The following is an 11,888-nucleotide window of genomic DNA, read 5'->3' on the forward strand; positions in this document are numbered from 1 at the left end:
AGTCATTGGTGTTGACAGAAATCAAATCTCTCCCGGCCCCCTCGACCTTGCACCTCAGCAAAGCTTGGCAGGCAAAGCTTGGCAGCAAATTGCCACCTTCAAAACATCTCAACCTGCAAGAGTTTAACCCTTTAATACGTCCCCAACGTTTGTGTTTAATCATGACAAAAAAACACAAAAGGACTAGAAGGGTGAGCACCTTCCGGTCCCGGGGTGAACTCTACCCCAAGATTTCCAGCCAATCGTTACAACCTCAGCTTAAAATCACACAGATGGTAACAATCAATACTGTTTCAACCATATACTCAACACTGTTGTAAGAAAACACACTCAGGGCTTTTCTGGGAAACATCAATGCTCACACAGTCTTGAGAAATGGATATGTGTGTGTGTGTGTGTGTGTGTGTGTGTGTGTGTGTGTGTGTGTGTGTGTGTGTGTGTGTGTGTGTCTGGGGAGGGGGGGTTACAATATACTTCATGGTCATATATTCATCTAATAGAACAGTACAGAATAGAAGAGAATGGAAGACATATCATGATCCAGTATATCACCAAAGAAACTGCAGGGGGGCTAAATAATTGTGCAGCTCCCACACACAGGATGACACACTATTAGGAGTCAGAGTTAGCATAAAGGTCAGGAGTTCAGACTGTAGGTGTATGACCCCACAAGTAGCACCACATTCCCCTGGCAGCCCACCACACTGGCCAGAACAGATCGACAGTAACACAGCTGATATGAAGTAAATTTACAGTCGGTGTCTTTTGTGAAATTTTAGGTGGGAAAAAAAAGCTTAATATTCCTGATTGAACACCCAAAAATGAAAAAGCAAAAAGACAAATGACTGAAACAATTCAAGGTCCTGTTTTGAAGCTGCCCTGTAGGTTTTTTCCTCTTCAAAAGGAAAACTATGTAAGAAAAGCAAAATGTGAATTCCTTTGACGACTTTATCGTTTTATCACCACATAACAATATAAGTATAGCTAAAATAAAAGCTGTTTACAATTGACTTGAAAATATGAATAATATTGATGAAGGAGAGGAGATGAAATGTCTCTGCTGTGCTGCCCCCTGCCTGTCACTATACTCACAACAAGAAACGGTAACAACTTAAAAAACACATTATATACAAATAAAAAGGGCCTAAAAGTCTTTATAAAAACAATTTCATACAAAATTAAGCCACAAAAATAGATCTGTATATAAAATACATTTTAAAAAGAGTGAAAACTTAGTAGCTCTGCAGTTAGAAAACAACAAAATATAACTCTGGAAGGATTCTCAACTAAACCCTCTTAGTGGCATAGAAAGACACAAGGATGCATGGGTAAATGCAGACACACTGCCCCATTCAGAGTACATGTAGATTACCTAGCTTGCTCCTTTTTCCTTTCCAGGATTTCTGTGAGTGTATGTACATGTGTTCATGTCTGAGGAGGCAGTACTTACACATCAAATATGAATGATTAAACCCTGTTAGGACATGAAGGGTAACAGGAATGCACAAGTGTGTGGCAGTAATGGAGTGAAATAAACTGTTGTATTGAACAGCTTCAATGCAAGGAATGGTGTGTGTGCGTGTGTGTGTGTGTGTGCATATCTGCATGTATCAATACTGGGGCTGGTACTTGGGGAAAAGGTAGAGGTCTTTGCACAGTGAGCTGGTGAACTCCGACATCTCTTTGCAGCGATGGTGGGCGGTGCCAGGAGCGTAACCCTCCCGCTCCTTAATACGCCCGTTGACCTGGAGACAGAAAAACAAAAGACAGGAAGATTACATTGATGACCGAAACTGCATGTTACACAGTGCATGGAGTCAGCCTATGCGTCCCTGCAGTCTCTCCACTTCCTGGCCCTCACAGAGACCTGGATCACCCCAGAAAACACTGCCACTCCAGCTGCCCTTTCAACTGCCTACTCGTTTTCACACTCCCCAAGACGAACAGGGCGAGGAGGAGGAACTGGGCTCCTCATCTCACCCAGATGGTCCTACCAGGTCCTACCCCGATCTACACTTGAATTCCACGCCGTCTGTCACCCTTCCTTTCAAACTCAACATCATAGTGATCTATCGCCCACCCGGTCCTCTCGGTGACTTTTTGGATGAGATGGATGCCCTCCTGAGCTGCTCCCCTGATGATGGCACACCACTCGTCGTCCTCGGTGACTTCAACATCCACTCGGGAAAGCTGCACTCATCTGAATTCATTGACTTCTTTTCCGCATTTGACCTTACACTCTCCCCCTCTCCACCAACTCACCGCGCCGGGAACCAACTTGACCTTGTCTTCACAAGATCCTGTGGCATCTCGGCACTCTCTGTTACCCCGCTCACCGTGTCCGACCACCACTTTGCGACTTTCTCCCTCCCCATCCCTCCCCTCTACGCCTCGAATGGTCACCAGCCGCCGCAACCTGAAATCCCTCACTTCCTCCGCTCTCTCCTCAACTGTTATCTCCTCGCTACCATCCTCAGAACAGTTCTCCTTAATGCCTACTGAGGAAGCCTCCTCCATCCTGATGTCCTCACTCTCCTCTTCTTTGGACACTCTCTGTCCCCCAATCTCACGACCTGCGCGATCATCTCCCTCCCCTCCCTGGATCACTAGGTTCTGTTATCACATCGCATGGATTCTCCTACCATTGCTACGCAGATGACACCCAGCTGTTCCTCTCTTTTCCCCCGTCCTCTGACACTCACATTGCAACTCGCATCTCGGACTGTCTGGCTGACATCTCTGTCTGGACAACTGCACATCACCTCAAGCTTAACCTGAATAAAACCGAACTCCTCTTCATCCCAGGGAAAGACTGCCCTCGCATGGACCTGTTGGTCACTGTCGAGGGCATCACAGTATTGCCGTCGTCAACTGCGAGGAACCTGGGTGTAATCCTTGATGACCAACTATCCTGCACCCCAACATCACTGCTGTGGCCCGATCCTGCAGATTTGCCCTCTACAACATCCGCAGGATTCGGACCTTCCTCACAAAGGATGCAACGCAACTCTTGGTCCAAGCACTGGTCATCTCCCGCCTTGACTACTGCAACTCTCTCCTGGCCGGACTCCCGGCCTCTGCGATTAAACCATTGCAGCGCATCCAGAACGCTGCAGCACGCCTTATCTTCAATCTACCCAAATTCTCCCATGTGACCCCCCTCCTCCGTGACCTCCACTGGCTCCCTGTTTCAGCACGCATCCAATTCAAGACGATGACACTGGCCTTCAGGGCCATCAATGGAACGGCACCCATCTACCTTCAAACACTGGTCAAACCTCATGCCCCGAAGCGAGCACTCCGCTCCTCTACTTCAGCTGGCCGGCTGGTACCACCATCGCTGAAATCAAACAAATGTCGCTCAGCAAAGTCCAGACTCTTCTCTGTTCTGGTCCTCAGTGGTGGAACGAACTCCCGACTAATGTCAGGACAGCAGAGTCATTTGCCATTTTCCGAAAAAGGCTCAAGACTCACCTGTTCAGACTTCACCTCGACTAGCGGTTAGAGTTTAGATGAATAGGACAGTTTTGTTCACCTGCACCTTGGACTGGGCCATTTTTTAGATCTAATTGATTAATTTGCATTTTTAATTTCCTACAGTTTGTGAAATGGCTGAACCGCAAAATCGCGATTTAAAAACACTTCTAGACTTTGCAGATTTGATCCTGTCGCCTGCAACAGAAATTTACGTAGGAAATTGAAATTACCGTATCTCCTCAACCATTCACGCAATCAACCTAATTCCAACGGCTCCTGACAGCCGAGAGTCAGCGCTTTCCATTGATATACATGACATTACAGTAATGATGGGCTTTCCGAGGGGGAAGGGCAGAACTGGGCACAGCTGGAGAGGAGAGATGGCAAAGTGGAGCGCTGTTTTGGTGGACTTCTAGTGGAGGTTTCTGTGTAAATAAGTGTTGTATATAATATATAATAGTGTTAGTATTGTTTTTGAGTGATCAATGAGTGTTTTCTGCCATGTTTTCGCAATGTTTACTCATTTATGATATGACTCATTTGTCTTAATCCCTGAGTAAACCATTTTTACTTATTAAACCAAATTACTTTTAGTTTCGCTCTCTTTATCTTTATTACTGCACTTATTTAGGAACTCATTCATTTGAATCCCTGCTTTTTACACCCGGGCTACATGTCAGCATTCATTGTATTTCATTTTACAGTTTACAGTTTTTTCAGGGATGGCCTACAAGAGACATTTTTTAATTTGATTAAAAAAAAAATCTTTGCACAATAATAACAGCCAAGTGGTGCTGTTTTTTTTTATTTTTTTATTTTTTATTCTTGAACAACTGATTTGTTCACATAGGCCTAGACAATTTGGTAACCTCATTTATTTTTGTGGTGTAAGAGAATAACAGAAAAGGTTTAAATCGAAAGTTATCCATTAGTCTGAAAAAAATCATTTTAATTTTAGGCCAAATCGTCCAGCCCTACCTGCACCATGATGTCTGCAAGGTGGGTGTTTCTGGCGTGGAGGCGCAGCGCTGTGTTGAGTTCCTGGATGAACCAGGATCCTCTCTTGGTGTTCCGCATGGCTGCGGTGCCTGAAGGAGGAAAAGATCACAACAAAGGCTTAATACATCGGGATAAGATGCAGGGAGGCAGAGCTGAGGTTGTGTTTTCCATTTACATAACTGAAAATAGAAACGTTAAGGTCATCGGAAAAAGCCGAAAACATCTAAATCAGTGATAGCTGTTGCTGCGCTCCTTTATCACTGACAGGATGTACCGATTGTTTTGATGGAGCAGAACCAGAGATATTGTTTGTTTACATTACAAACACTGTCATTTTAAAACCTCTAGTTCTCAGCCCAAAGACCCGTCTCATTAACAATCAATGCCTTGTGGTTGTGACTTTTTTTGCTGCTTCATCGCCATTGGCATCTCTTCAACCTACGTGTTGGTTGATTTGATTTACTAAAGCGTAAAATTGTTGATTTAGCCTCTTAAGTTTGCTTAAAAGGGTACCAGATCAATGCATTTAACTGTTTTCATATCACAATATATATCACAGACAAAATAATATTGCTATATCTGTTTTTTCCAATATCGTGCAGCCCTTCCTCCCACACAACCTTTATATCTCAAATGATTAATTGAATTGCACATTTTAAACACAAATCCAACCAGGAATAGCAAAAGGGACAGACTTACAAATGCTCTGACCTTTGAGAGATGCGAAGCCACAGACCATGTCAGAACGCTGCGGCAGTTTAATCCTGGGTCTCCCCATGTCCCCTCTCGGTCTGGAGTTTGCGTCCCCCTGTCCTTCCCTCCCAGCATCCCGCTGTTCACAGCTTGGTGAGCAGGTCCGTGCCGGCCCATCGATCTGCTCCACTCCACAGTCCATCTCCTCTAGAAGACATTACATTTCCATTTAGCTAACATCCAACCCTTTTTATTTGACATTTGTGTTTGGTCTTGAGACATTCATTTGTATTCTCCTACTTGCACTGTTTTCTTTGGGAGTTTTGCATCTGACTTGCATCTGTCTTACCTTCTACAATCTACGTTTTTACTCATCTCTAGATAAATTCAAGTTTAAGATGTCTTCACTAGTACTCAACCCTATTAATTTGGTTTTGGTCTGGATCCGGAAACTCCTCTGACTTAAGACTTGACACACACGTAAGTGGAAAAGCTCTTACATATACATAAAACATACTGTATTAATTTACGCAAAATCAAAGTTCATTATTGATCAATGGCATGATGATGGATGATACAACTCTCTGATCATGTTCCTTTACCGCAGGTACGGATTGCCGAGTGTTGATGAGCCACGCGGGTCGATACAGATTGTTCCTGTTGTTGTTTAGTTAGCAACTGGTATCTAAAGCTCCAGACCAACTACTATTCTTTCTCACCAACATCCCCAAATAATCATTTCAAATGCTCAGTAGTCAGTGTAAACTGTTAAAACTTCTAAATGTCATTATTCTACTTTGTTAAAGTCTAGTGGCCATTGCACAAAAAAACCCACACAAATCAAATTATTTGTATTGATTAAATGAATCAAATAAACTAAAACTAAAGCCGCTAACGGGGACAGAAAAGTTGCTTAAAACAGCGAGAACGTTTCCAGGTTGGCAATACTGTGAACCAGCGTACGCCACATGCCTGTACAGTCGGCATAGAACCGGCTTCATCTGAGAGTGATCGGCCGATCACAGGTCATGGCTGACCGAACACAATGATTATTATTGGTTTTCAGCTTTTTGCAGAGGCAGTGACCAACCACATCTAATGGCCGTCAGCAGCACACCTGTGGCTGTCTCTGTGGTGGAGGGAGTGTGGGACAGTAATAAGGATTACAGCCGAGGGGTTTTAGGATTGGTGAGGACTGTCATCAGCCACATAATCAGACCAAAACGTCCATAACAGACACAGACTAATTAGCTGGTTAAGACAAAGATAAATGACGTGGTAATGGACTATTATTGCACTACTATTGATTACATTTTATCTACAACACAACATATGGAGGATGTAACTACTGAGAGCTTGTGACTGTTACATTTATTTATATATAGTAAATGGTCCTCATTTATATAGCGCTTTTATCCAAAGCGCTTTACAGTGTTGACTGACATTCACCCATTCATACACACATTCACACACCGACGGCAGAGTCAACCACGCAGGGCGACAGCCAGCTCGTCAGGAGCTATCAGGGTGAGGTGTCTTGCTCAGGGACACCAGGCACTCAGCTAGGAGGAGTCGGGGATCGAACCGGCAATCTTGTTGTTGCCAGCCAACCCGCTCTACCTCCTGAGCTAATCTCCCCCCATATAGTGTTGCATGCATGGCTATTATGAGTAGCCTATATAGGTTTAGATATGTACTGAAACATCAATCTACTTAATCACCTTGAATCAATTAATGATGATAGAGAGGCGTACAGAATCAGACTGAGAGCCTTACCTCCTCTGCAGGCCTGGATGAAAAACATCTTTGGCTTGTTCTGTAGCAGGGGACAGTGCGCATTGTCAAAGGACTCAAACACCCAGTCCAGCTGAAAGTGAACAAGTGACAAAGTTAGAAGTCTGAAGCAGGTTACATCTTCACCCTTGAATCACACACAGAAACAGAAAAACACCAAACAAACTCACCTGCAGGAGATGTCCGTCTGTCCCATAGATAGCTCCTTCCACTCCGTGGGAGAGCAGACACACCACACAGCTGTCCACTGTCCGGTGGTCTGGCTGACGACAAAAGCTCTCAATGCATGATTTCATGCCCTGCTCAAAGGGTAAGGAAAGAGGGGAACTCAGATTGTTGCTTTTTAAATACTGAACAGTTTGGTAAGAGAGTCATGCGGTGACATTCACTATTCTGGGTTTGAGTGAGAGGGCCGGGCATTATGACAATATATACCATCAAACGATATAAAAATATCTACAGTTTATGTTTTCTACATTGTTTTTAGCAATGCCGAAAAACTGACAAGTAACTAAAATGAAAAGTCTGTTTTCACTGACACACTGAAAATGGGAACTGAGCTAAACAAACCTGCCAAACTAGTTATTGTCTCCAAAAACTGTCTCAGTGACTTTCTCAAAGGAGTCATGGTCAAAAGGATGTCCCTCTCCCTTTTTACAACGTTCTTTATTTTTTAGCTTTGTCCACTGAATGAGATGGATGGCTTGTGTTTCAAATATCCTGTAAACACACATTGAGCCTGCGTTGGTGTGTGCGTTACCTGAGCAGTGAGGTCTCTGTGGACTGAAACCAGGTAGTCCAGCTCTGTGAAAACCTTCCTGAGGACCTCATCATCTACCTCACCTCCCTTCCTAGGGTCAAGATCAGGCGCAGCACAACGATCAAAGGTCACGTTACTGATCACCAAAGCAAAACCACGAGGGGATGAATTCATTCTGTACGACTGGAATGCAAGATGTAAGAGAGAAAAATAGAAAAATAGAAAAACATAGTCAATCAATTGAAAAGGCAAGTAGCCATCAATGAATCCAAAATAATCTCATTTGCAAAATAATTATATTTCTACAAAGGGCTTTCACCCCTTGCTTGTTATTTGTTTATTTTTTCCAATGAAGACAACTTGCAACCATTACATCTTATGCATTTAGTGCTCTATACTGACTTATACTCAAAGGGTAACAGGCAGAACATAACCGAGTGAGTTAGTGCAAACCTGCTGAAGATAAGTATTTTACCTGCTGGCAATGAGCGTTGTAAAAATCTGGTGTGCATGGGAGCACCGGCGTGTTGATGGGACTATCTGCATCCAGGCTGAACTCCATGGACGCTGCAAACATGGACACATATGATCACAAACTCTGCTTATTACAAGTTCAAGTTCAGTTGCTGAAGCAGTTTTCACAGCATTGTAGTTATGCAACAACAAACTTTGTGCTACAACTGTGAATGAGTCACTACTGGGGCGTGGCGCCTGTAGGTACAGACAGTAGTTGAACGCAAGATCAACTACGCTCCTGCATTCAACTTCTACTACTCCTTCAAACTCAATCACCTGTCTATTTAAACTCGACAAAAGATAAACCGTTGGCTCCAGACGCCACCCGCCCGTCTCCCCGGAAACAGAAAAATATTGACAATGACAACATCATCGAACAGAGAAGCCTATTTTAACCTGAAAAACAACACCACTCACCATCTGTCCTCGCTCTCTTGGCAGCAATTACTTCTTGGGTGGGAAATGGAAGAGAAGAGTCCACAATCCTCTGAAATTCAAATTCATGCACATAAACTTAATGATGTTCTTTGCTGAGGCCGCAGCAGGAAAATGACAACTGCATTCCTAACTTGACTACTGGGGAACCTCCTCCGTGCTGTCCGACTACATCAGCAGGACATCTGGACGTCTAACATAAGTTGGATGTGGTTTGTGAATCTCACATCAGCCTGCTTATCTCTTCCTCTTTTCTTCATCCTCTGTCTGTTTTCAGGACTCTGCATGACTAGTCGCCCTGCATTGACCTCTGACTCCTCCTCTAGCTGTCAGCAGAAAACACTAAGAACTGCACTATGTCTGGAAAGAATCTGCTGTGTACACTGAAGCTTTGTGATGTTTGATGAAGAGCACACTCACCTCTACATGCGTCTCTTTGCCATCTTTTTCTGGTGATTGTGTGATCAGGTCATGAAGGTGCTGCTGCTCAGTTTCTCGCAGAGCTGAGCAGAAGCTGCTAAAGGCTCTGGGCCCTCGCTTCGGCAAGAGTAGTAGTAAGCGCCAACTTCGTTTCTGAGATGTTTGCTCAGCCTAGAGAGGAGATCAGACCAAAAAACTAACATTACTGACAAAGATCCAATCTAATAGTATGTTAGATGTACCATTATTACCAATATCATTTTATTTTCATTGTTTTCAAACAATGTCCCACTGTTGACACTATGCATGCATTCAACCCAAGCATACAGGAACGTCTTTGAAAATACAAGACTTTGTGTTTGGCAATCTCAGCCCAAATGTACTTCTTACATTAAAAGCTGTGGATGTCAACCTATTTGGGTCATGACCTAATAAACAATGGCCAAAGGCTACATCCTTAATGTGTACAAAAAAAGGATGATTTTGTTCCATTTAAAATGTGTTAAAAGGCCTAAAGTCATAAAAGCATGTGGTATTTTACAAAATAAAATGAAGAAAAAAAACATGGGTTATCATGGGATCCATTAGGACTCATCACAGGTTTTCCCCATGGGCCAAAACCCCGGAACTTGCAAGCACCAGCCTCTTGACAGCCATTTAAACAGGTGTATCTCTCATTCAATGTGCAGGTAGACAGTCAGATTGCATGCTTAGGGTCCTAAATGAAACAATATCCATTCATCAGTGTTCACGTACCATGATGCTCTCTGCCATGCTCTCGGTGAGGATTTCATCTGCCTGCAACGACTGAACGAGCAGCTCATCCACCACCAGCTGTTTGCAGAGAACAGCGGAGCGTCTCCGGAGAGCCCGTCTGTCCTGCTCCAGCATGCCACACTCCAACATCGTGCTCCAGCAGTCTGGGAAGGGACGGACGACAAGACACACCGGCGTCCATAAGGCGTTAACGGCAGTTTACCGAGGCGTCAGCGGCTCCGGTGACTTACTACAGCGCCGCCGTGTGCGCTTTCTAAGAGACGTTACTTCACTGCTGCTCGGCTCTCTCAGACACGTAGTAAAGTTATTATACATCCGTGTTATAATCAAATCACTTTTCCATGAACGTTATATGTACGCTTATAATAAAACGTTATGTTTAAAGCCATCGGGAGGGAAAACACCAACAATGCTAGCGGAACAATGCAGGTGGATAACGTTACAAATCTACAGCTAACGCATGCGTTTGACAATACCTGTGTTAAGTGTACCGCTTAATATAAATATCTATATTAATAAAGCGTAACGATGCAACAGACTGTAGGTAAGTTATCCTGACAGTTAAACGTTGATGGCTAATTATTGTTACCAATGCTAACTAGCAAGCTAGCTCGATAGCTTTTTTCTTGCATTAAATGGAATAGCGACATGAAATTCCTTCTATTCCTAATTCTTACCGTTCTTATCTTAATATTAAACCGTCCAGAAGTATGTCGACGTGTTTCACACTATTTCACACACACGAAACTAACAACATCCCGTCTGCACTCCACCACAACCGCACTTCCGCGGTGGATCGGTGCATTGAGAGGGGGCGGGGCAAAGAATGGTTGTTTTGGATTCAGACCAATGAGAGCCGAATACATTCTGAGTGGCGTTTCAAGTCCCCAATCACCGGGTATCTTACAGGCGGGTACCACCTATCGGAATCTAGTGAAAGACAGGCCGATCCAAGGGCATTTTGAATTTTGAATCCGTTTTCTGTAAATAAGTAGCCAATTGATAAGGAGCACTCTGGAGATAGGCATAAGCACTTCACTAATAGAAAGTCACTAATCTGTTATTGGCTGAAAAGAAAGACATGGAATAGATTCAAAATAAACACTTACAAGCATTATAATTATATTAATTATAAAAACAACATTTAATCGAGATATGTCAGTGGTGGAATGTGTCATGATATTTTACTGAAATAGCTACTTTACTGAATCAACATTTAGGGGGAACTTGTATTTTACACCAGTGGTTTATGCTAATACTTTGAACTAACTTGTATTACATTTTTACAGATTAAATTTAAAGCAGTTATGACAATCCAATAATATATAACAATTATTATATAACCTGTAGATGAAACATTACTTTGTCACATTTTCGCATTGAAAGCGGTGTAACTTCTTATCGTAGGTCAATAGTTTACAAGAAAGGAACAGCTGCCACTGTTGAGAAATACAACTTCCTAATTATAAATGATAGCCATTGCCATAGATATATTATTCATCATGACTAATAGGCAAACACAGAGGACTGTACAGTCATTACCAAAACTCTATCAGGAAGTGCTTGCATCAGTCTCTGCACTGCAGCATCTTCAAACTGTTAACAACAACTGTTTTATTATTTGAAGTCAAAAGCAGTGATTGAAGTATACAGTAGAACAACTTTGAGAAGCTTTTAATTTATATGGGTATTCCCACATAATGCTTCTTAATAGTTCTACATACATCTACTACATACAGGGAAATGTGCTACATGTATGTGACAACTACAATAATTGTTGAGATTAAGATTTTATATAAAAAGGTTGGATACACTAAACATAATGCACTGTTAAAAATGCAATCAATGAGTTCCTTGTCAAGTGTTAAATGTCTACGACTTATATATGTTCCCCATAAATGCCTGCTTGAATCTCAAAAATCTCAATGATCTATTATTTAATTTTAAAAATGCCCAACTGCGAAAAGTTCACAAATAATAATAAAAGTTTGTGTAGAAGAACTTTGCTTTTTCTTGC

General features: G+C 42.7%; 1 protein-coding gene across 2 annotated transcripts; it reads right to left on the bottom strand.

Annotated features, from left to right (window-relative positions):
- Window positions 1–382: 382 nt before the first annotated feature.
- casp2 (caspase 2, apoptosis-related cysteine peptidase) lies at window positions 383–10,675 on the bottom strand. Of its 2 annotated transcripts, none has more exons than XM_084027600.1 (11): window positions 10,549–10,675; window positions 9,851–10,014; window positions 9,095–9,265; window positions 8,657–8,726; window positions 8,199–8,290; window positions 7,724–7,906; window positions 7,134–7,262; window positions 6,946–7,036; window positions 5,188–5,376; window positions 4,456–4,565; window positions 383–1,745 (listed from the first exon to the last, which is right to left on the bottom strand). In XM_084027600.1, exons 2-11 carry the CDS (start codon window positions 9,998–10,000, stop codon window positions 1,611–1,613), a joined length of 1,320 nt encoding a protein of 439 aa, XP_083883726.1. In that variant the 5' UTR covers window positions 10,001–10,014; window positions 10,549–10,675; the 3' UTR covers window positions 383–1,610. The 2 variants fall into 2 exon arrangements, with proteins under 2 accessions (XP_083883726.1, XP_083883725.1); XM_084027599.1 differs by having other exon boundaries at window positions 5,176–5,376.
- Window positions 10,676–11,888: the final 1,213 nt, after the last annotated feature.

The sequence above is a fragment of the Eutrigla gurnardus genome (genome assembly GCF_963514095.1).
Source record: "Eutrigla gurnardus genome assembly, chromosome: 14".
Classification (NCBI taxonomy): domain Eukaryota; kingdom Metazoa; phylum Chordata; class Actinopteri; order Perciformes; family Triglidae; genus Eutrigla; species Eutrigla gurnardus.

Coding starts and splice junctions, on each gene's coding strand:
- casp2 (XM_084027599.1), bottom strand. CDS start 10,000: ATGTTGGAGTGTGGCATGCTGGAGCAGGACAGACGGGCTCTCCGGAGA. Junction 8,727..9,094: donor GCAAAGAGACGCATGTAGAG/GTGAGTGTGCTC, acceptor TTTGAATTTCAG/AGGATTGTGGACTCTTCTCT. Junction 7,037..7,133: donor CAGACGGACATCTCCTGCAG/GTGAGTTTGTTT, acceptor GTTCACTTTCAG/CTGGACTGGGTGTTTGAGTC.